Below are 26,585 nucleotides of genomic sequence, written 5' to 3'. Positions count from 1 at the left end.
GTATGAACACACACATCTTGTCATCAATCAAGTTAGAAAGATGTACAGCAAATCAAGTAAGACAACATAAACAAGTACATCAACATTTGTTTAAGTGTGTTACATCTATTATAAAAAATAATCAAAATTAAAAAACACAAAAAAAGCAAATTTTAAAGGTGCATACCAATGTGACCATTTTAGTTATCAAAAAAAAACATTACTAAGAAAAGGAACATGTGGAATTGAAAAACTCTTTTCAAGAATACTAAGGAAGTGAAAGAGTCCCAAAACTATTTTTGGCACTCTCTTTATAATTATTGTTATTTTTATTTTTTTTAAATATGTCATCGCTTGATCTTCCCTTTTATTTGATAATTCCTCCTTACCTCATTAAACTTAATCGGTGACAGATTGCGTTCCCTCAATTTGTCGATGGTTTCTTGGTTATCTCGAAGATCAAGTTTTGTTCCTACCAGGATGATTGGAGCTTGGGGACAGTGATGCCTGACCTCAGGAGCCCACTAAAGAGAGACAGGAAAAAAAAACATGAGAAGTTAAATTATCAGAATTGTTATCTCGTTGAGCAAAGTTTAAGGAAACAACTTCTCAATGTTCTGCCTGGTGTTTATAAAGTGTGTGATCACCTGATGTACCTTTGGTTAAAGGAATACAATCTTTTGTAATCTCAAGACAAACTACATACCATGTATAGCGGCAAAAAGTGGCTTGTACTAAAATAACCTTAGCGGCTACAAGGTTTGACCTACTTCCATTCACATAGAAGTCAAAAAGTCAAAGCAAAGGTCATGTCCAGTTATGAAGTTTTCCAATTAGTTCATGACATTAAAAAGAAAAAGAAAAAAAAAGAGTTTCATATTGGGTATATTTATACAAGTTTTTTTTACTACAAAATCTTGATAAATAAATGATGTACAGCGGTACAATGCTATCAATGTATGGGTGTTTTGTGGTGGTTATACAAAAGACATTAACTCTTTTCATCAAAATCCTTACTCCAACCCTTTATTTAATTCCTTGAGATTGTGTTTTGAGTATGAATGATGCTGAATGATTAATCCTGTGTAATATCAATAATCACACATGGCCTGCAATTATATGGTTCTGATTGCAGCCAAAACAAATCCCAGACCCTGACAATGTAAATCCAACAGTGAACCAAGCAGGAGGTCTGACTAAACCTCACTAAAACTCTTTGTTGCATTTCACGCTTCTCCTGACACCAACCCTTGAGATCGTTTCAATCTGAATATTCAATATATCACGATACTCCATTAAAGGGACATGTTGCCTTTGATCGGGCGAAGTGGTCTAAGGGTATGTTCAGACAGCGTACTAACTTAGACCCGAACCGGTCTAACTTTTACGAGCAGCGGGGGGTGGTCGTAAAAATAAAACCCCCTTGCGTTCAGACAGCACAGAGTTAAACCCGATCCGGTTTATCTTCGGTTTTAAGAGGTCAAAGTAGACGCGACCCCGTTGCTCTAACATCCGGTTTTATTCATCAGATTCATGCACCGAGTATGCCGAGATGCTGAGTGCCCCATGCCCTGGATGATCATCAGGGCATAATTATTGGATACAAATGGCTCAATCGAACGCGGCAACAGTTTTACGGTTGGGAGTACACGGGCACTTAAAACAAACATGAACACGACTCGAATTTTTTTTTTTAAACAAACAAAATATTGATACAAACCGTCGAAAACTCACCAAAATATTGTCCATATTCCATGAAACAGAACACGTTTCATTTTTGTGTTTTGTTTTATACCACTGTTTCCGATTTAAATACTTTTAGTTTGTACTTGAATCGATTGGAAGTTGCGATCTCTCAAAAGCTGGTGCCGCGATTTTTATTCCGATTCGTTCATAAACACAACTACACACGTGCAAGTTACGTAAATACATGTACTTTGCAGTATTTTCCCAACTTCCCAACAACAACGTGGTGATAGTGCTGGCGTAGGGAATTTCCCCTACACACAGCCTCGCGCCCACTGCAGTTCATTCTCCTAGATTGAAAGTACAGCACGCTAGTAACGGTGACAGCAATAGAAAGGCACATCCACGGGATCGGTGATGGATAACTATGGGATATCAGAGAGTGATCACTATGGGATGGCAGCGCTGTACATGTGAGAAGCATTACAAGATATGCTTCTTCTCTGCGCTCGTAGTATACCAACTCGGTAAGCGGCAAGAAAGTAATATAAATACTCGGTGCTTTTCAGCATCAGAGGCAACAGAAACCGTATACAAGCATTCCGGGTCCCGGGCGTGTGCATTGAACCACACAATGGGTCGTCCGTTGTGAGTTAAAACCGGATGTCATTCTGTCCACACGCAGTGTTAAAAGATAAACCCGAACCGGTTTAGACTTAGACCGCCTCGCTGGACGGTTTAAGTTTTGGGGTTTAAACCCGATCCGGTCTAACTTTATTTGCGTTCACACGCACAAAAGTTGAACCCGAACCGGTCTAAGTGGACTTAGACCAACTTTAGTACGGCGTGTGAACGACCTCTATGAAAAGAATGAATGTTATGAAATGCATTGTTAGAAAGATGTTTTAAAAGTAGAATGTAATGATCCACACATATATGCCTCGAAATTGCACTGTTTTCTTAAAACAACATGAACTAATGTTCACGGAAATCCAATTTGTGAACTCTACAAAATGGCCAACCGTCTTATTTAGAAAAGTAAAAGGAAAACCTTGCAATTTCAAGACACAATTATGTGGATCATTATATTCCACTTTTAAAACATCTTTCTATAATTTTATAACAAATGGTTCCAAACACTTTTCATAGACCAACCTGCCCGATCGAAGACAACGTACATGTGTGTATCCCTTTAACACTGCTTGCTTCACTGCTACACATACAGTGGCTACACACACAAGAACTGTTTTTAAAACACGAGTCACCAATTCACCGTCACCACATGAGTTTTTTTTCTTTTCTTTTTTGGAGCGTGATGTCACCGTGGGGGGGAGTGACCAAAGTCTCCAGACGATCAATTACACCCCTCAGGAAATTCAACCAGGAGGATAATATAATTTCATTTCTATACTCAAGGCCACTTTGCATTAAACACATTGAAAAAACTTATATTTAATAATTCAGTTTATGGACTGTACTGTAGAAGAGAATGTAACACTTCAGGGTTTTTGTTAAGTTTTGTTTTTTGTTTGTTTTGGGGGGCTGAGTTAATTTACAGCACAGTCTAAATAAATTAATCCAGATTTCTGCATGCCCATACTCTCACAATAATGTAAATGTGAGTTTGTTTTTTAATGCTTTTTAGTTTGCTTGGTAATGTTTAATTTGTGTTTGGGCAAATCTTTTTTTTTTCTTCGTGGGCCCTCTATTCCATTATTCCGTTCCGCTGCTTTTGTCTTTTTTCTCAACTTCTGTGAGTGTTGGTGAGTTTTTATTTCTTTTTGTATTGTTGTAAATTATTAAAAAATGTAATTTAATGTTTTTAAACTGCAACAAATCACAAAATACAGGCTACTGGCAGCTCAGAATGACAAATATTTATTCAATTCAATTCAAAAAACCTTTCTCTATGATTTTTAAGGCAAAACATTTGTTTTCCTTAAAAACCTTAAAAGGTATGGTCAAAAGCTGGATGTGAGATCAAAAATAATAATAATAACCAACTCTTATATAGCGCATTTCACAATAACCGTATCAATGCGCTTTACATTAATAGTGCCCTGGTCAAATGTATTCCAGCAATAGCTTTCATGACAATTGCAGAAATGCACAATTGCACATTAACAGCAAAATGTATTAAAATAAATGCATAAATGAACAATCATTAAAAAAAAACTAAAAAAACAAGCCCATTCAATAAAACTACCTCCATACTGCATGTACTGTATTGTAAGTCATAGTCTGAGGCTGGCTCACAGAACTATTCTCATGAAAACACAAGTCTTTGAAAGATTATTTTTTAATAATATGTACATTTATGCAAAATGCATACACACACAAATACACGTGTACATATAGTTGTATTAGCTTATAAATACAAATCTCAAAGATTACATGCGCATTCAAATTACTCTGAAATGTCCACAATTTGAGATTTTTGAATACTAATTTTTCCCTTTCTTTCAGTTTCAGCATTCTTCAATATATTTAAAACGGCAATACATCATCATAACAAGTCATGCGTGACATTAGAAGCCAACGTTCCGCGCCCTCATTTGTCTAAGAACATCTGCTGCCCTATTCCAATGTCTGTAGTAATGTTACTTATGCATGTGAATTAATACAAAGTCTACATTATTTTGACTTGGAGTAAACAACTTCATGGTTTAGTGAGCAGAGAAGGAATGTGGCCCTAAACTGGAACAGTTAAGCGTCCCTGCATAAGGATTACGCAACACCTCCACTACGCCTGGCTGACGGATTTCACATCGGGAAGAAATTATAAGAAGCGTCCTGTCATGCTCATACTGTTGTTGGGTTTATCACCTCTAAGAGGTTTGGAATAAGTCTAACAGTCCGAGGAGTAATGATGTTACATGTACCATCATGTGTTTGGATTGTAGTAATGGGTACAGAATTTTGAATTTAGTCAGCAGTAAAAATTGGAGCTTAGTAATAGTACAATTACAGCTTAGTTTGCACAAGAAACATCTGTTGATTAGCGGCCAAAACTACTTGCTAACCAACACATGTTTTTTCAGCATAAGTACCCGTTAATATCAGCCGATAGATGACAAATGAACGTTTTTCTAATGTGGCCCAAAGGAGGTTTGAAGTTGGAGTTGTATACCATCATTGTTTAGTTTGCAAAAATGTACAGAATTTCAAATATAGTCAGCATTTAAAGGTAGTGGACACTTTTGGTAGTTACTCAAAATAATTATTACCATAAAAGCGTTCTTGATTACGAGTAATGGGGAGAGGTTGATAATATAAAACATTTTGAGAAACAGCTCCCTCTGAAGTGAATTTTATTTTGACAACACCTCAGATTTAGAATTTGAGGTCTCAAAATCAATCATCTGAAAGCACACAACTTCTTGCGACAAGGGTGTCTTGTTCTTTCATTATTATCTCGCAACTTCGACGACCGATGACCGATTGAGCTAAAAAAAAATGTTACAGGTTTGTAACTTTATGCATATGTTGAGATACACCAAGTGAGAAGACTGGTCTTCCACAATTACCAATAGGGTCCAGTGTCTTTAAATGTATTTTTAAGCTAAGCTTGCATTAAGGACCATCTGTCCATAAGAGGTCGTTATTGCCTGGTAACCAACACATGATTTTTAGGCATAAGTACCAGTTACATTAATATCAGTCGACAGCGAAATTGGCCCAATCGTGGTTTAAAGTAGCGTTTCAAACAAGCTGTTCATTCATTTAAAACTGTTATGTCATATTTCCTTTCGTTTAAATCTCTGAAAGGCGCTTCATATTTCTTGCGAATGGGAATGCAAGCGAGTTTTGAAATCACATAGCCGTTGACGCAGCAAATGCTTCGCAGGGGTTGAACACAGTTCAACCCCTGCGAATTATTCATTGCTAATTTGTGACGTCAAAAATTCAGATTGCATTCGCAAGAAGAATGAATCGAGCCGAATTCATGGGTCATCAACACCAATTTCTTCTTCCAGGCCCCAATATTTTAACCTAGCACCTCCCACCCCTTTGTTGTCCCTTCCATGCCTAGTCCTGTTTACCCATTCTGCATGCAAAACACATTCAAATAAAAATACTTTGAATTTTTCCAAGATTTATTTTCTTTGAACAAAGAATAAATCCTCACCTTTGCTCGGACATTTTCAAACGAAACTGGACTGACTACTGAGAAGCAGATGAGAAATATATCCTGGAAAAATAAAGAAAAAGAGAATAATTATTAGCTAGTAGGTAGAACATCTTCAAATGTTTTAAAGCACTCTTAAAATTAATGGCAATCTAAACTTATATGGTTAGAAGTATAGCAGCTTTCTTTTTTAATAATATGGAAAAAGATATAATTTGTTATGCCCCAAGATTTGGATCTGAGAAGCTTTAATGACAGTAACTTTTCTCAGATTGTGTCTTCCAACCACAAATTACTATTCCTGCGTGGACATAATCGCTCCAGATTTTCAGTGATATTTGAAAAAATGCAACCACCTTTTGATGTGAATTTTTTCCCCAGAATAGTTTAATTGTATATTTATATTTATATGGGATGAAAAAAATCAAACGGCTCCGAAAATCAAAGGAGTACATTTCTTTTAATAATGTAGGCGTCTAGAACACACTAGGATGAGTGAGTGAAAAAGACCTTGCAGGCAGAAGAGTTCATTGCTCCTGCGTACCTCTGAGAGTTGAAAGCGATTGATATTTCATCTTTGGTTAATAGTTGCACTCACATACGTACAATTACTCATTTTCATTTCATTACATTCAAGATATTCATTACTCTACAGAGATGCGCTAAAACTGGCTTCCTGAGTTGGAATTAAGTTTCATTCTATATGGAGACGAAAAGCAGCCATACAAATCGTCTGTCAAACCAATTAATTCTGAAGGGTTATAATAAAGGAACTATCAGCGAGGAAATTACACATGTGCAGGGCTGGTTAATGTCATGTAAAATGTTAAGCAAAACATCAAACTTGAGGGCAATGGTGACTTCATTCAAACTCAAGACACTCCGACAAAGATAAACTTTTTAAGACATGTTTTAGGGTGATGGTGATGCCATCAGAATGGTACATTTTGTGCAGTTTCATTTCACAGTTGTCTTACTTTTAATATTGATGACTTACAAATCAGGCATTGGTGTGATACAGAGCATTCCACAATTCAAAAACTCTGTAAATATTAAATGCGTTAGAATCCAAACAATATTGAGAAACTTACTGTCTGTGGATATGAAAGCGGCCTGAGTCGATCGTAGTCTTCTTGTCCCGCCGTATCCCATAATCCTAAGTTCACTGGTTTCCCGTCGACCATCACGTTGGCAGAGTAGTTATCAAAACTGTGGACATTAAAAGAAAAAACACAACAAATATTGATTAACATGGAAAGGTTTGCGGTAACACCATGTCATGACTATCTCTAATGAGTTGGGGTGGTTCTGAAAAGAACCGATGGTTTCAACTCGACGTTTCGATCAGTATGCTCTGATCGTCTTCATGATCGAACCAAACCAACTTCTCATACTTCTAGTTTTTGAAATGGCAAATATAAGGCAGCATAACAGAAACAAAACTATATACATGTCTGTCAAGAGAAATGACCAGCTTTAAGATTCAGCCTAAGGCCCTATGCATTAATGTGCATGTGCTCTCTCACATAATGTGCAAATCATAAAGGGAAACCTGTCAAAACTGATCTACATGTGCATGTAGGTGTTGAAGGAGTCATTGAAGCTTCTGGCTGGATGAAGATTGAAGCCATGGGAAGATTCAGGAGGAGAAGAGTGAGAAATCAGGGTCTGAGACTATTAAGGTCTTCTTTAATCTGACATACATGGCCTGTATAAAGACTTTATGAGATACAACAAGAATGTTGCAAACGGACTGACAAAATGGATACATCAATGGTAATAGAAAGTAAACTATCTTGCAGGTACACCTAGGTAGTTAAACCATGGAGGTAGAACCACTTATTAGGAAGGCTTGCTGGTTCTGAAAAGAGCAGAACTTTGTGTTCCTGACGTTTTGCACAGTACACTGTGATTGTCATCAGGAGAATGAGCAACTCAATCAGCAGTCCAGCACTGGACTGCTGATTGAGCTGCCAAAAATAGCATTTGTTATGCATCAGCAGTTAAATAAAAAGGGCAGGGCAATTTATTGCAATGAAATATTGTTTATTTCAAAAGCTTTTTTGAAGATTTGGTTACCTGACAGGCAGTGGCAGGTCGAGTGAACAAGGAAAGATTTTGAATTTTTCTGACCTGTTCTAACTTTAGTGGCACCCATGAACTTACGAAACATTAGCCAAATGGGCATCCAGACACCCTTTGGACCAAACAGCTAAATTGATCAAGAATTGAAAGTGAACAACTTGGATGTCCTGCTTGTTGAACTTTTGGTAAATTGGGCACCTTACTGTTGCTCCTTTGTGTTCCTTACTCCTTTAAGGGAAAAGGCTTGACAAAAAGCCTGGCTGTCTAGTTCAATATATGTCAGTCTAGTTCAATGTATGTCAGTGCATACACGTAGACTTGCAATGTCACACGACAAAGTTAAGATTCTTGACAAAGAATATCAGGCTTTTACAAAACAAGAGTTGAAATCTAACGACTCTTTCCAAATGAGAAGTTTGCGGTTACTTTAAGATTTAATAACTTACACTGTTGGGATGTATTCTCCAGGGAAAGCATTGGTTGTATAGCTGATGAGAAGACATGTCTTACCAACAGCCCTGGGGGAGAGAAAAAGTCAAAACCACAATCAGAAAAAAATATCAATAAAAATACACAAACTGTGACAAACTATCCTGTGACACCCGTTTCAGACCGGCGCACCAGAGTCGCGCCGAACCAAATAGAATAAAAGCGACTCTAGGTTGACCCAAATAAATATACTTAAGATGAAAACTTGCAAAATAGTTAAAAGCTGTGAATGTGCTTTCAATAAGAATCATGATAAGACTGTCCCATGATCTTGCTTGGGATACCATTGATTCCTCCAGGATGGTAGGTACTTGCAATTTCATTTAGAATTGATTTTTTATTGAAGAATAAATCCCACATCTCTTTTCCATTAGTTACCCCAGACAACACAGACTTCTATTTCCCTCACTATCTACAAATCTTCAAAGAAGAAAATATTTACACAAGCCCTCCGGTTCTGATGAGGATGAAAAAGCTACAAGATGCCAAAAGTGCAGCCCTCGTTATCACACTGAGTGATCTTAGAATAGTTCTCAGTCCCAGATCAGATATAACATCACACTGTGTGCCTTTGGCTGCTAGGAACTATCAGATCAAAGGACCTCACCATAAAACCATTATGGTCTACATACATGGTATAGTTTGTGTCTCCATGGATTGTGTAATGGCCAAGAAAAACATACTGGAATTGAAGCATTTGCTAATCCAAAAGCTTACAGTTTGTAAATCTACGAATCATTCTGGAAAACCAGACTGTCTGAAAAACTCCCTTTTAAAGAGAAAAAAAAATGCACTACTATTTTGATCATACAAACGTATCCTCACACAGAAAACTATGCAAAAAAAAACCCAGACAGAAACGGATGGACTTTCAAGATTGGGTGTGTATATTTCGAGATCTAATACTTTGTTCCGGTAAGGTTATTTAGGGCAAGGCAGCTTTTCCTCATTTTAAGATCATTTTAAGGACACCAAGGCAATGAATGACCAGGGGCATGGAGGTAATTACCTTGGGTTGCATTTAGCGCCTTGTGAAGTATCAAGCATGTATTTCCATGAACTGTACAATGTATCATTTACACATAGTACAATGACTTCACTATGAAAAAGTTTCTTAGGAAGAAAAAGGAAACAACAATGATATTCTTGTCTTTACTAGATCTTAAATCATCTTGGCAATAACCTACATTGTATGTCTAGTAGAAACTGTAGCCACTATGTCAAGTCCAATGTCACTGGATACATTCTCATTAGAAAGGTTGTCACAGGTGCATGTCTGAGATGCGTGTCAAGGGGATACTGTGCACACAGAGTATGACCCCCCCCTCTCTCCCTCTCCCTCTCTCTCTCTCTCAAATGTTCGTTCCAGTCTTCCTAATCTAATTTTGAATCCATACCCCCTTTCCCCTACAGTGAAACATATATTAGAGCTATGGTACATGTAACACCCCTGCCTTGAATATTAAGTTATGATGTATGTACTCAGTACTGTATGAAGGAACAACTTTTACTTCCACATTGTACTGTAACCCAACCTCATGTCTATTTAAACATGAACATGATATTGAATTTAGTATTGCAAGACTAGATCACAACGCTCTCCGCAAACTGCAAGTGAAATATAATCAGTGTAACTGTACTGTGGATCCAACCAGGGAAGCACATACAGCACATGTACTGCAAAATGACAACAACATTGTCACAAATCATCACATTACGCCACATTTGTCATACTTTTTACTATTTATACAATTTGACTGAAATCATGGAGTGCCTTGAAAACAGGCGCACTATGAATAAATTGTAAACACTTTGAATGCCAAATCTTTAGATCCTGTCAAAACACATCAGAACCCTTGGCATTTCTGGTTTACTGCATTTTTTTCTCCCCAAAGCAGTTCAGTATAAAGAACCTGTTGTGCTTAATCATTCTGAATTCTAATACTGTATTTCAAACACAGTGGTTGAGTTATTGATCTAAACCTACAATAAACCAAGCATGAATCAAGTAATGTTTGCATCATTCAGTCTAAGACCCCTTGAGATTCAGGCAATTTCACCACGATGAGGATTGTTGAGTTAGCTGCCCACCGCATCACAGCTATTTACAATGCAGTCGACAATTTCCCATAATATCATAGAAAAATGCAACATAAATTGGTTGCCCTCAAAAATCACCATTTGCTACTCAATATTAACATTCAGTCTGCATAAAACAAGTCTAATCTAAACACAGGCCTGATACTTCACAGAGGCAACAAAGGTGATTTCCCCAAATGCTCCCATGCCTTTGGTCATTGCCTTGGTGCCCTTGAAATGCTCATAAAGAAATTAACAATGTTCTCATAAGGTGCCCTAAGTTACCTCAGGGGGAAAAAAATACTGCTGGTGCTCTTGCCCTTTCAAAAACAAAGTATACCGGGCCTGTAAATATTTTGCTGGACAGAATCTTTCGACCATCAGAATGTGGCAACAACAAAATCCCAGAAGAGACAATATCTTGAATAAGCCTTCTTATTCAAGACAATATCTTGAATAAGCCTTCTTATTCGAGACAATATCTTGAATAAGCCTTCTTATATCTTGAATAAGCCTTCTTATTCGAGACAATATCTTGAATAAGCCGGCAGTATACTGCACATTCTTTCTGAATGAAATCATGATTTACTGAATGGAGGGTTTTCAAGAGTGCCTAAAATATTACACAGTTTGTTTTTGGTTGTCATGGGGTCATTGACAAGGTGAAGAGAGTTTGGGAAACAGTGGATTGGTTTTATGGTTGTTCTCATTCCTACTTGTGACATTTCAGTGAACTTCTTAAGCTCAGTCAATACATCAATCACTATTCAATGAGCTTGAAGGACTAGTTATTTTGGAGATAAATGTGACTTATTTGACAGGTTTGCTATGTGAGTTGACTTGTCTGACTCAATTATGTCAACACACTAAGTGCATACTTACTTCAGGCAGGGCTCAAATTTGGGGAGAAAATCCACAAGACCACAGGCATTGTACAACATTTAACTGTTTTTGTTTGCAGACGTATTTTTAGATTTTTGCCATTTGTCTTTATGAGTATTACATGTAATACTGCATGTACATGTACACATAGGGCCTAATAAAAAGAAATTCTATTCATGAATAGAATTCCATCAGACTCAAAGTCAACATTTGAACACAATATTACACAAAGGTTTTTTTTTAAACACGAGACTGCCAGACTTGTCCAGTCATTAGTTTACTGCCCGACCCTAAAACTACTGGCCCGACCCTAAAACTACTGGCCTCGATCCTGTGGCTGTGTTAAATTTAAGTCCTGACCTGTAGTATTGTCTTCTGCTTTTAAGTTCTTAAAAAGTACACACAATTAGAACTTATTGTTCAGGAAATACGAGTTCAATTTTGTTAACTGCAGCGAACACAAAGCCACATGTTAGCCACATGTCATGTTGCCGGGCACACTTGTACTTTACCTGCGCTGTGTGTTGTCCACACACTGCATTAAAGGCAGTGGACACTATTGGTAATTGTCAAAGACTAGCCTTCACAGTTTGTGTATCTCAACATGCATAAAATAAGAAACCTGTGAAAATTTGACCTCAATCGGTCATCGAAGTTGCGAGATAATAATGAAAGAAAAAAACAACCTTGTCACACAAAGTTGTGTGCGTTTAGATGGTTGATTTCGAGACCTCAAGTTCTAAACCGGAGGTCTCGAAATCAAATTCAGGGAAAATTACTTCTTTCTCAAAAACTATGGCACCTCAAAGGGAGCCATTTCTCACAATGTTTTATACTATCAACCTCTCCCCATTGTTCGTCACCAAGAAAGGTTTTATGGTAATAATTATTTTGAGTAATTACCAATAGTGTCCACTGCCTTTAATGTATGTCTACCACATGTCTGCTTATAAGATCAAGAAGACGTTCAATATAAAGTAACCAATCAGGAAGCTCAATCAACATTCATCAAATGCATTCGTTTTTCAAAATCCATGGTCATTAATTCAGCCAGTATTTTTGTACTTGTATGTGTACAGAACAAAACACAAAGAATTTGCACAAGACTGTAAATTAATATGCCCTGAAACATTCTATGCTTCCATTACATTCTTACATTGGTATCTTCATTAAGAATGCTAGCACAGAAAAACAATTGATCAGACAAAAAGAGAATACTTAAATGGTTTACAACATTCAATCAATTATTCAACACTCTCGACATCTGGGTTTTTAAAGGTTTTTCAAAAATGTATAAAACCGTAAAAAAAAAATATCCCAAAAACTGTTTTGTGTACAATGTTTTGTTGTTCTTGTTACAGTGTAACTGACTGACAGTTTCTTGTTTTATAGCATCAATCGTGCTTTCAAGATGTCCCAGGCAATGGTTTTGTCCAGCAATTACCTGGCAAAATATGTTGAATAAACATGTGATGTGCACACTGAAGGCTAACACCTTTAGTAGCAAAGGATGACTTTTGAGCAGCAACAGATACATTTGTGTAGGATATTGCTGTACTATACAATCAAATCGTTAATTGTGTACCCCTGATTGATCATGATGCTTGATGGACATACTTGGTCTAATTTCATAAAGCCTGTAAAGCACCAAAAAACCTGCTAAGCACACAGAAATATTGCTTAGCAGCACTAGGTTACCAGCCAAAATATAGTTACCAATGCTGTGACTGGTACCCCACTCAAAGCAGAATTATCTACTTTAAAACAGCTTTCTGTAATTGGGCCTTGTTCCTTCCTCCATCTTACATGTAAAGTAAGGTAAAGGAAGGAAACATTCACAGACTGCAAGGAATCCTGAAATTGTCGACAACGCATTGACATGAAAATCCATTCCAGCTGAAATCAGATCATTATTCCCAGCACTGGTCATTATCCATTTGGAGCTCACTAATGGCAAAGCTTCTAGTCTGGAAAGGTGATAAAACATGGGAGGCAGGAACTAGACACTTGTCATTGATTCAGCAGTGTAGGATGACACGAAACACAGTCAAAAGCCATTTATTACTTCTTATCAAAGTCATATGGGAACTTGTTTTTTTTATGACTAGGCAGTAATTACTTGTAAAATCTTCAGACGAGATGCCAGTTTCCTAATGATGTAACACGTGGAGAAGTCACACGTAATTTGTAAGGTTCAGTGACGTTCTTGGTTTTAGTATGTGACAGTCGTTCAGAGCGGAGGAGAATTTATGACATATTGACTGGGAATCTCTTAATAGACTGTGCAAGTCTCGCGCGCACCGGAGCGAGAAAACACGACAACTGAAGAATTTAATTTTTTTATGAATCAAATCTTTGCTATAATTTTTTCTTAATGCCGAATCTGAACAACAAAAATACCCATTAGAGCTTGTTTAAATTAGTTTTAGCTTTTTAAACAAATACCCAATTATCGGTTAAAGTCTATGTATAGACAAAAGTAAAACTCTGGGACAAGGATGTTTGTTTGATCTTAAATGTTTTGAAACCCCTTTTGTAAATCTACGCCCGAATGTGAAACTACTGAAAGCTGGTTTATACGCGGACGCACGATGGTCGCAAGGGCGTTAGATAAACGCGTGACGCATTTTAAAGAGGAAGCCAACGCCTAAGCGATGAATGAAAAGGCTTTCCACCCCGCGCGGCCAAAACAAGCGTCTGCGTAAGTTTCGTGATCGGAGATGGGCACAAATTCTTAATTTTTTACAAGTAACCTGACCTGAGGTCAAGTTTAAATACCGGTTTTTCTTCGTTATTATGTTGACTTTATTTTTGCTTTTATATATGTTGTTAATTAGTATTACATTTTTAACAACATATGTCATTTTTATGGTCATAAACTATATTAAACTAAAGTAATGGACGAAACAAAATCTCCCCAACGTAAAACTCCATAAGGTTGGGACCACAACGGTCCCGGAAGTTCAAATCTGCGCGAGACTTGCACAGTCTATAATGGAAGAGTGCAAACGACATACATGTAGGAAAATATTCTCTTCCTTTGTATGAATGTCAATAATGCCAGCATCTTGGTGGTTTCAAGAAAGACTGCAGCCTCAAACAAAGGTCTTGAACTGATACGTGCATTCAAGGAGCAGTGCTGATGTATTTTACATTTATGTGCACTGTCCATTATAAAGACGTACTGTACATGTGTCAATGTGCATTGAAGGCTTCCAATACTCTTTGGATGGATTTTCTTGTAAGCTCTTGTATACATTCGAGTCCCGGTAACTTTTTATTTTTAAACTTTGAGGCACTTTGGAACATAATATTGGAAGTTTGGCCAAGAATGTTGAATTGAAATGAGGTTAAAATCTCTGGTTTAAAAGGCCATACTGTGTGATCTGGAACATCTACATGTACAAATGATCTTTCCCCAGTGAATTTGATCTGATGTAAAACAAATTAATCAGATGCAAAAAAAATAAAATAAAAAAGGTTTTGTGTATCGGCTACAATTTGTGCACAGCAGCATGCAATTTTTGCCCAATACGCTAACTTGTGCATCTTGGGAGAACCCTGTGGTTCATCTATAGTGAGTAGCATGTTAATTTCATGAGGGATCTTTCATGGAATTGTGCAACACATGAAGATTAATACTATGACCCACTTCAGCTTCTTGTCTTTTCACAACCACAGTGCATGACTCACTCAAAACCCAAACATACCCACTTCCTCTCTAACATTCACCCCAAATCCATTAGAAAAACCAGCCTCTACATTTGTACCCACTTCAAATGATCTTCACATGTGGAGTGAAAGACAAGTCTGTCATTGAAAGAAAGACCAAAGTCCTGGAATTGTTTACACATTGTGTATAATTAAAAACTGTAGAAAAAAAATAGCTGATTGTCCCCACCCTTGTTCTTTTTTTATGCCAACCTTTAAAAAAAAACACTAGTTCTTGTTTTTTTGCTCCCCAAAAGACTTTTTGTACATAATGTATGCATGTTAAACCTGTACGTTCGCTTCAATCTTGGTACCGTTCTTTCAACGATTTATCTAATTTATCCTTATTTGAGGGGTCCAAGTTCTACAAGACTGTAAATTTTTAACCTGGCTATTTTCCCCTTGAAAATCTACTAAGAACTAAATTCATTAATCACAGATTTTGTGCATGATCAATACAAGAAAAGGTATGCTTGCAATGCCTATTTTTCTACAAGCATCAGTGATTTGGGTGGTCCCCATGTGTTGACTCGGCTAGTAATGTATTTCAGCCAAAAATATTTCTTTGGATCAATACTGGTGAGAAGTTTTATATAATCAATGAGCTAAGTCTGGGAACATGTTTTGTTCAGATTACCAATCGTATTCAAATATTCTACCTTTAAATTGACCACACAGGAGTGATACAGTACTTTATCAGTGTCTTCTACTTTCTAATCAGTACTCCTTATCACTGCCAAACATCACCCAGCTAAACTACCACAGAGTCTAGAGCACAGAGCAAGCATGGAGGTAGAAATGGAGCAAGGGTACAAGCCAAGTATGTGATAATGAGAGTACGAAGAGGACTCAATAAGGATTATTGGACAGTGTTGAGTTTAGTCAAGTACAGACCATACGCAGACAGACAGATAATAATCTACAGTACAATATGTAAATATAATGAAGGGTTTTTTTAACTAACAAACTGTCAACAGATCTAGAGTCCAAACTGATGGACCGTTCCATTGATTTGCAAACTGCACCTCACTTGTATGCACTGACACCCCTGGTGAGCAAAATGAGAGACCATGGCGCCCTTTTGTATGGTGGCTGCCTGCTGGATGAATGTTTTGCCTTTAAATGTTTGCTCTTTCATAGATTCCACATGTAAACTGAGTTCTATCAATGACACCAACTGGTGTGCAATGTAATCTGAATTTAGTCACATGAGAATACCCCAATGCATACATTATCAAACGCCACACAGTTCATCTTTCATCCTAAAACACAAAGTCCATCAGAAACTAACAGTGAATGACACTAGTCCCTGGGCAGAACCACAACACATAACGCCAGAAATCAACTCAAGCCATCCAACACAACCTAAATGTTCATTTAATGAAACTCTAAACAAATATGGCGAAAAGGGACACCACAAATGAGTCATGTCGGAGTATTTTTGTTGATGCAGTCTGCAGAAAAGAAAATTCCCACAAGTAATATTTGATACATGTGTGTACATGTTCTAACTGATGTTCTAATCTATTCTAACTGATTCGTTTTGAACACCATTTCAGTGTCTCCAGTAACATCAGATCCGGGTATCCCAAGTTCATAGAGCTGCTGAAGGACCAAAAAGTAGCCCAGCACAACAAAATTATGCCTACCAGAATAAGGTTACCAGCCAAAGTATCATGTCATAATGTACAATTTTTGACTGGTATCCTACTCAATTTTGCTAAGCAGAAAGGTGTATAGCATAGTTCTCTGCTGATTGTAATTGGGCCCAGGTACAAAATTGTTTGGATCTTCATTGCATTTGTTTTTTAAATTACGTTTTCCACCCTTACATGTACGCAAATGCCAACCATTTGTTTTATTTTCCTCCTAAATCTACTCAGATTATTTCATATAACAACAGTGCACAGCAGTGCAATTTTGTATTACTGTAAACAATCATTTGATACATGTTTATATGACAGGTGGAAACAATTAATTGATTGACATTGGAGTACTCATACATGTACAAAGAAATGTCCGATACTGAAGGTTACCAGCCAAAGTACCATGTCATAATGTACAATTTTTGACTGGTATCCTACTCAATTATCCTAAGTCAATTACAAGTTCAGATTGCATCCAGCTGTGTGCACTATTTTGAACAGCTACTGAGTGTTAGAAAAACAACTTATTTCAACCTACAGTTGATGAACAACGGTCAAACAGAGGACAGACAGTGGACAAATAGTAAACACAAAGCAGACTAACAACATGAGAAACAGACAAACAGAGGACTAATACAGACTAATAGTGGACAAACGGTAGATCCATGGACCTTATGAAATATGGATTGGACAAAATTGTTGAGATAAGCAGCTCCAGATTTACCAGACCAATCAGACAAAGTGTAACTGTACTGGCCTTGAACCTCACTCTTGAAGGTCCACAGCATACATGTATCCTTTAATAAGGGGCACTTCTACATTGGAACTTTGCAAATTGCACCACAGCAAGAGCACAAGGCACTCATCAATTGCTGTGGGTGCCTTTGGATATTTTGAGGCCTGACTGTACATCATTAAGTTTCAATAATCAGCCGTCATATTCTCCTCCAATACCGAGGCTGAATGTAAAAATAGTCTGGTCCTTAAATTGAGTGAATCAGTATCCACTATTGCAATAACACAGGAAACTAATCTGCACCATGATTCAGGTCTATTGTTAATTATAAGGTGAGATAAATTTGTCCTTGACCATGGAGTAATTGGTCAACCACACCCAAACAAAGCAGCCTGCTATGCTTAACCACACCCAAACAAAGCCTCACCCTCACACTCAAGCAGCCAGCTATGAACTATTACTCACCGAGTGGGCTGCTTTAGTTTACTTCAAACTGTAAACAAACCTATGAAAGTGAAACAACTTTGTTTACAAAAACAGTCATGCTGATCAATCTCGGCTGTGTAATTTGAAGCAAGTGGAAGTGTAGCACCAGGGTGAAGTACTGTACATTGCATGACATTAATGGGCAAAGTGTGACAGGGTTGGTTTAGTTTTGGCCAAGGACTAAAAACTGTACCTAAGGGCCTTGTCACACGAGGCAACTTTTGCAAGCAACTTGGAGGCAACCAGCTGCAGCGCATGGTACAGGACCACTTTTGTAGCAAATGGGTCATGTTTCAAACATTGTCTTAATACGATCCACAAGAGCAATAGATGAACATTTAAATGTGAATGCTTTTTCTTAAGATTGTCTGGAACTGGTTGCCTGTAAGTTGCCTTGTGTGACATGGCCCTTACGGTTCAATCATGATAATGCACCATACACATTCATTAAATAAAGATTACCTTTTAATTTTGTATGTCTTCTTTAAAATAATTAAAGGGGCCTTGAGCAGATATTTTGTATTATTAATATTAAGATCAGCATTTCACCAGCTTGCACAACCCATGTTATGACACTGTGTGTACATCATATCAAAAACATGTGTTTACATTGTAGGAGTATATACAAAGTATCTTTTAATTTTAGCCTTTTAGCCTTGGGCATAAATTGTTTGTGTACATCTCCTAAATGCACCACACAGGAATTGCAGCCAATAGGGGATCTGATCCTTTTTAATAAACAAGTTAAAACCATTTAGGATGCTCTAGATTGCACAGTAAGGACCTCGTTTCAATTCAGCATGCTTTGGCAACATTTCAACAATTTTGATCCATACTCCAGAATATCCCAAAAGTAAAACAAATCCGAAGGAGAACTCTTCACTATAAATATTCAATGTACTTTCCAGACCTCGGTCATTAATAAGCAGGTGGGGTAGTTTTATTACACAAAGATAAATGGGTGCAGATTATTAGCATATCCGTACAATTCTACATGCATCTCAAAATGCAGAAAACCAACGTTGTGTTTGGTGAGATGTCTGTGTGCAGAAGTTTTTTTTATTAAAAATGGACAAATGTATTGACGCCGTATACAGTACAGCTACAAATACATCCTACATGTAAATTATTGGCATGTGTTTAAAATACACATGGTGCATTACACACTACAGCACTATTCAAGGCCATTCGATTCACAACTTTCAATGTGAGAACAATTAGCGGTGAGTATATGGTTCAGTTATTTATTAATTTAATTCATCTTTCGACCCAGTTGTGGTTTTCTAACACCCTGTGTTAATCATTACAATTAGGTACATATTCAATTCTCCCGCACAGTACAGTACATCTATGCCAACATGTTTTACATTACAAGCTTCTTGCAATGTATTACTCATACTGTGTAAGTAGACCGCCCTTCTCATACATTCAAAGACAAAACAATGATTTCTTTAAAATTAGGGGGAAAAAAGCGACATCATACTTTTTTTTTAAAGGGGTGGGGTACCCTCAAGGATGACCTACAGACCCCTTACACTCATGTCTAATGCAACTACTGAGTCAAATATCATCACTGGCCCTGACCAGTAGAAAACACACAACAGTCCTCCATTGGGGGTTTCCTCCATTGGGTTTCCTCCCATTGGGGTTTCGCAATTGGGGTTTCTCCTCCATTGGGGTTTACCTCAATTGCAACAACCAGGATTTATCCTTCATCAGTTGATAAGAGAAGTCAGGTAAAATGGGTTAATGATTTTACTCATGAAAAAGGATCCACAGTCAAAGTTTAAAAAACAGTATCACAATAAATGGTAATGAAGAACATAACTAGATTTCTACTTCTTATAGGCCTATGTTTATATGTAAACACCTACATGTAACATTGTATGTAATATTCATTTAGTTGAGTGTATAAGAATGTACATAAAGTAACAAATATTAACAGTTTACATAGTCCAAATGAAATTGAGAGTTTGACAATTTTGATGAGAAATGACGCCATGTCATTCGCGTACTTGTATGTATTCAGGTAATTTAAATATTTAGTAAGTGTTTTTTACTGCGGGTTAATTCCCTTAGCATGTCCCTTTTCCCAACCACACAATGCCCAGGGCAGATCTCTATATTTCTTCTCTTAATTTACTGCTCACAGTCAATACTGATTATTAATAAGGCTGCAATCACGATGCATTCCCCTAATTGCACACCGCTAACTGTCTTTTTGCTGTCTTCGGGAGGTGGGTCGGGATGAGGGGGGGGGGGGGGGGGCGGGCGAGGGTTTTTACAGCTTCTTGGTGTAATGGAGCATGAAGACATCTCCCAGTGATGAGGGACTGACCTACAACACTGCCCCTAAAGACATCATGCCCAAAGGGAAGTATTTTTCCTTGACTGAGCTATGGAGTACACTGTGCATGTATGGAGTACACTGTACATGTTTGAGACATGCTGTTTGGTATGAACAATTGAGCATGTACTGTACAAAATGTAAACATTATACCAGGTATGTACAAAATGATATGAAGATCCTCCCCCCTATCGGATGGAGTATAATCTGCTTCAGGAAAGATGACCCAGACTCCTGGAAAAAAACATTTCCAGGTAAAGGTTGTCATTTGCATAAAATATTGAACATTAAACCTTAAACCCGTCCCAGCTGGCATTAAGGCTGTTGGCATTACACACACATATGGTCAGAACATCCCTAAGCTGCATGAAAAATATTATCAGTTGTGATGAATTTATTTATCTCTGAGGTAAAGGACTTGGAATGTGGTACTCTGACATTGATAACCTTACACGCTATACAAATCAAAAGTCTACAAAGTTTTTCTCAAGAATCCAATGTACATTAAATCTGCTACATGTTTCATGGGTCCCAACATTCCAATACATGCAAGCACGGTGGTGGATTGATTTCATTAAAAGTTCAAGGTAAAAAATAAATGATCACTTTGTAAACATTGATGTTCAAAATACAACCTACATGAACACTGGTACTGAATTTGTACCTTGTGCTTTGTGACACCATGAATAGGTCTAATGTACACTGAACATGTCAATTCATTACAAACACGTACATACAATGATACGTAGAATAATGTATAACATAAGTAGAAAAGATCTATATAGTACATTATAACACCATGTTTGTAATACATACAGGATTGCAGGTACATGCCTTAAGCTCTGTACCCCCGTCATCATGTTCATAGTGTTTTATGTTGAGCGTAATTTCATTAATGATTTACGTACACTATAATTCCTGAATTATGAATTACTGTAAGGTCATTAAAACATAAGCCCCTGGAGGCACTTATCATGGAGACATAATCTCATTGCATATTGTCCTCGTCGTATTCTTCAGAAGGAAGGACAATTTCTTCAACAGCCCCCCCCCCCCATCCCTTCCAGCAAGCAGGTAACGGAGCGTGAACACTTTCATAGGGCACCAGCGTGTCTCTCCTGCCATTTCTGAGCTCCCTCATGCGCAGATTTTTTAATAGAAGTTTGACGTTATGGTAGCTAGTGTGAAAGAAGCCTTTGTTGAAATATGCATATATGTGTTTCATGATCACTGAGCCTACATTATGGCATCATTATCTGATATCACATTTTTTTTTAAAGTATTGTTTTCATATTTTGTTGTTGTTAAATCAAATATGCTTACATAGTTTGTTCTGAAATTTGTATAAAATAATGTTTGCACACATTGAATTTAAGTAAAGGGCACAAAATGCAATTTAGTATATCCATTTGTGGCGCCATGACCTTTTGAAGGCATAATAACCAATCAGAAATACATCTGGCTAAAAAAATTGTCATTTATCACATTCTTTGACAGTAATTTGACAAAGAATCTGCGACAGAAATCCAGCACAGCCATTTTACTGGTATTGTTTACTTTTAGCTGGTTTGTTGATGCATACACCCTGTATGCCTGGCATGTCAGACCAGATACCAAATGCGTGGGACTCTCACAGTCTATCTCTAAGAAAATCCATATCAAATATCAGTAATCAGTTAAAATAGTTACACCAGGAATCCTCATCTGACAAGGGTGTTTTCTTAATGCGCTTGGTTTGATTGATGTCATTCTACATGTATCTAAGAATCAACCAAGTATTTTGATAGCTGGTGGACAATAAATCAAAATGTACACACAGAGCTCCCCTTTTCTTAGTGACTAACAAACCAAATAAATCAAATAGGCCTATTGCACAAAATAGTTAATGGCCTAACAGCCTTAACCATCTTTTTCTTCATATATTATACCATAGGTCCTTTTGGCTGGTAGGCAGTTTGTTTTTCTAAATCCGATGTTTAAAGAATATCTTTTAAGCATCACATACATGTATTGTACATTTTATAACATCATAGCCTTCCATGCCAACTTTAGAACACATGACCAATTGTTGGGATTTTTACCATTAGGACTATTTACTGATTACCCAGAAAATTGTTCCCATATTCAATATCAGATTATTGTTCACAGACCATAAAATGTATGCATCATGTACAGGCTGTCTTAAAGGAACACGTTGCCTTTGATCGGACGAGTTGGTCAAAACAAAAGCGTTTGTAACCATTTTTTATAAAATGCATATGGTTGGAAAGATGTTTTAAAAGTAGAATACAATGATCTACACAAGTTTGCCTCGAAATTGCGTGGTTTTCCTTCTACTGTGCGAACTAACATGGTCGGCCATTTATGGGAGTCAAAATTTTGACCCCCATAAATGGCCGACGTGTTAGTCGACGAGGTAAAAGGAAAACCACGCAATTTCGAGGCATGTTTGTGTGGATCATTGTATTCTACTTTTACAACATCTTTCTACTCATATGCATTTTATAAAAAACGGTTACAAACGCTTTTCAAAGACCAACTCGACCGATCCAAGGCAACGTGTTCCTTTAAAAAGCTTCAGATTTGAACACCTAAAACAAAATTGGCCTGAAGCAGAATATGACAGATAGTGTACTAACAGGAAACTGTCATGGAAAGACAGTAGGCATTGGCAACCTGCAGTAACACAAGAAAAGGAGAAATACTTGGTGATCTACATTCACCCATGATCTTAGTTCATAGGTGTTGCCCTCAACCATAGAAGACTCCGAGTCACACGCTCCAAGGTGCTGATTCATGCACCCTACTGAGTTTACAACCCAGTGGGTGTTTTGACGCTTCTAGATCATGTACATTGTACAATGTACAAGTATACAATGGCTAGCAAAATCTGAGGCAATTTCATAGAGCTGCTTTTAAAGCACACAAAATAATAAACTTAATAATAACTAATGCGTACAACAAAATTATGCCTACCAGAATAAGGTTACCACCCAAAGTATCACCACACCACATGTGCCACAAGTACCACTTGTGTCTGGTACTGGTAGGTATCCTGCTCCTTTTTGCTATAGGCCTATGAAGCAGAACATCGTTAAGCAATATTTTCTGCGTAAGCAGCTCTATGAAATTGGGCCCAGCCAGGTATGGTCACACTATTCTGACCAAGCTTCCTAACAGATACAGCTAAAGCACCTCCTTTTAAATTCGGTCTTTATTTTTATATGAAAAGACTTGTTTTTATATGCACCTTTGTAAAAAATACATAAATAAAACAAGAACGTAAAAAAATTAAAAACAACAGGAACTCACGACAGTAACAAAATCATGGGACTTCACTTGTTCATGATGTGTCGGGTTTTAATAAGATGCAGGAGGTATGAAACTGTTGTAACAAGGATCATTCATTTGCTTCCACTCAACTCATGGTTGGTATTGTATGTCTGCCCTATTCTCTATGGTGTGCCTTTAATTATAGACCTTACGTTAATTTATTCCAATATCAATCCTTGAGGGAACGTTACCCATTTAGACTGCTGCAGCAGACTGTGCAGACTTTCTATGTGTAGATTTTTAAAAAGCCATACTAATGTCATTTCTGATTGAACTGATCATTATGAAAATGTGGTTGCTTCAAAAACAAGACAGTTGATTTTTAACACATGAGATCTGCACTTGTACAGCATACTGGCATAATGTTACAAACAATAATTTTATGTTGGATTCACTTTAACAGGTCTCCAAAATCAAACTTTTAAGTTAGAGATTACAGAAGCTTTCTGACTGTCCACTTGACATTGTAATGACAATGACATTGTGATATTTTTTTTTGCAATCATAGAAAACCTTTCCAAAAATAAAACTAATGCAGCAATTTGGACATCACGTCATTATTCGCGACCTACACTCTTTGGTCAAAATCATAATCTAATCAATCAGCACGAATAAGAATTAAGATTTAAATAAAATATCATTACAGGTCTTACCGTCTAATATTATCAAAAGGGAAGATTGCCTTCGCAGAAATGATTCTACAATTTCCTTAGTTTATCACTAGTTTCTTCAAAATAAATTTGTATCCTACTAAGTACTATTGTCACCATTGTTAAGAAAAAAGTTAGAATAAAAATTGTATTACAATAAATCAAACTTTATAGGGCCTATAGCTACACCCCAAATACAAGGAAAATAGATGAAATTACGGACCTAAATTCTGATTTTGTGACAGTTCACGACATGTCCTCACTGCACTTTGTCAAAACTAAATGACACCCCCCCCCCCCCCCCCCCGAAAAGAAGGCAGTTGATTTTTCATCAGAGGAGGCTTCCTCGGATACATAAGCAGGAAAACCACTGGTCATGTGCAGCGACTGTTTTTCAGGACACAGAAACTTTACCATGACCACATGCTGTCTGGTTTGTTCCTCTAGCGGAATAGTTCTAGGATAGGACTTATTAGTACACTGGACCCAGTTACTGGGGCACTGTACTCCTTTAAATTTATTTGTCAGTATAATGATCAATTTATAAAAATACGAGTACAGCACCCCAGTAACTTGGTCTAGTTCCTCTGCACATGATAGTGACTTTATCACACAATTTTTTGTTTACAATTACCAAATACCAGTCACTATCAGACTTTATTACATTTTATAAAAGAGCCAAAAAACAAACAAAGAATTCAAATGCTATGTATGATGCTACTACGTTGCGATACATATCCCTCCTCCTGACGGCCGCCAGGCCAGAGGTCCCTGTGCGGCCGTCAGGAGGAGGGTTATGTATCGCAACTATGATGCTACTAAAATCTTCCCACTACAACTATTCAATCAAGGAGTGCTGGTTTATTAAAAAGAGTCAATTTTTAAGAATAAAACTAAAACTAAAAAAGTAAAAGAATTTTTATTTGGGCTTTTGGGGGACTGGAAATAAAAAAAAGAGAGAAGCAAAGCAACCATTGATAGTTACTTGTGTAGAAGTTTACAGTGTTGTTGTACAGATTATGTTTGGTTTATTTATAAAATTATAAATTAGTTCAGTTATTCAATACTAATTTGAAAATCGAAGTTCCATGACAATCAATTGACGTTTAACATTTTGACAAAACATTACATTACAGACAGCACAGTCTCCCCCGCCCTATCCCCGGTTTCTAGGTAAACAAAATCTTATTCTATTTGTTCAATAACATGACTAAGTTTACCAGCGATCCAAATCCGAAAACAAATGTTACTTACCCATCACCAACAACAACACATTTAATGCTTTGCATCATCTTGAGGCCGGGGTTTGTTGTTAACGAACTTGGCGATTCCTGTTTGCCTACCACTGGCGGGTAGTTTGTTCAAAGTAGACGGCCGACAATCTCAACTGCACTGTGTAAAAAAACCTCAGTCTCGGACTTTTGATTTCACAATTACAGACACCGATACTGAAGTAAATAACGCCTTTGATTTGAAATGTTTCTGGAGTAAGAAGTACACATACACTATCTAAGAAGCATTTTGTCACACTTTGTTAGGCCAATACACTTTTGTGATATTTAGTCTAAAAATGTGTAAACTCCCCACTTCGTGAAGATGTGTGCAGAAAACTTGAAACTAGAAGATCAACTTGATTGAATTTGCACGCTAAACCACAATACACTGGTACGCGATGCACACACCCCGTTCATTCAGAACATGAATAGCCGGGTACCCGTTGTTTTCAAAGGCTGCGGTTTCTGAACGTAAGAGAGTTCGGATATTTTTTGGGGTGTTGGAACAAGAATCCTTTAGGGGCGTGTACATTATTCATTGGGAGGGGGGGTATGTCAATACATCTGGGTTTTTTTTTACTTCAAGCTTCTACCGCCATGCTTTAAGACACTGGACACTATTGGTAATTGTAAAGACCAGTCTTCTCACTTTGTGTATCTCAACATATGCATAAAATGACAAACCTGTGAAAATTTGAGCTTAATTGGTCGTCGAGGTTACAATCTCAAAATCTAATGAACCCTTCCCATGAAATATGCTAATTACATTCACGCATGCGTACAGACCCTGTTGGTTGGCAAACGTCATAGAGTTGTGCACTAAGCAGACGCGCAATCGCGTCTGCGTCACGCACCCATTAGCCGTGTACAAAACAGCGCGATGTTCCCTCATTTTGCCAACCAAAACGTTAGTGCGCACGCGCTATGTGCAATTTACATTTTTCATGGGAAGGGTCTATTCTGAGGTTTCAAAATCAAATTCTTGGAAAATTACTTCTTTCTCGAAAACTACGTTATTTCAGATGTTTTATCAACAGCTCAGCTCTCCATTACTCATTAGCAAGAAAGTTTTT

General features: G+C 37.3%; 1 protein-coding gene across 1 annotated transcript in view; it reads right to left on the bottom strand.

The window, feature by feature from the left end:
* Positions 1-25,882, bottom strand: part of LOC139944309 (ras-related C3 botulinum toxin substrate 1-like) — a 34,332-nt gene extending 8,450 nt beyond the window's left edge. The window contains exons 1-5 of the mRNA XM_071941300.1: positions 25,493-25,882; positions 8,326-8,397; positions 6,886-7,003; positions 5,795-5,857; positions 369-503 (exon numbers count right to left, since the gene is read on the bottom strand). Coding sequence (XP_071797401.1) covers positions 369-503; positions 5,795-5,857; positions 6,886-7,003; positions 8,326-8,397; positions 25,493-25,530 — 426 coding nt within the window. The 5' untranslated portion in view covers positions 25,531-25,882. The remainder of the gene's footprint in view (positions 1-368; positions 504-5,794; positions 5,858-6,885; positions 7,004-8,325; positions 8,398-25,492) is intronic.
* Between the last annotated feature and the right edge of the window lie 703 nt (positions 25,883-26,585).

The sequence above is a fragment of the Asterias amurensis genome, chromosome 11 (assembly GCF_032118995.1).
Source record: "Asterias amurensis chromosome 11, ASM3211899v1".
Lineage (NCBI taxonomy): Eukaryota > Metazoa > Echinodermata > Asteroidea > Forcipulatida > Asteriidae > Asterias > Asterias amurensis.
Note: the sequence above shows the minus strand (reverse complement) of the source record. Positions and strands in the feature narration are given on the sequence as shown.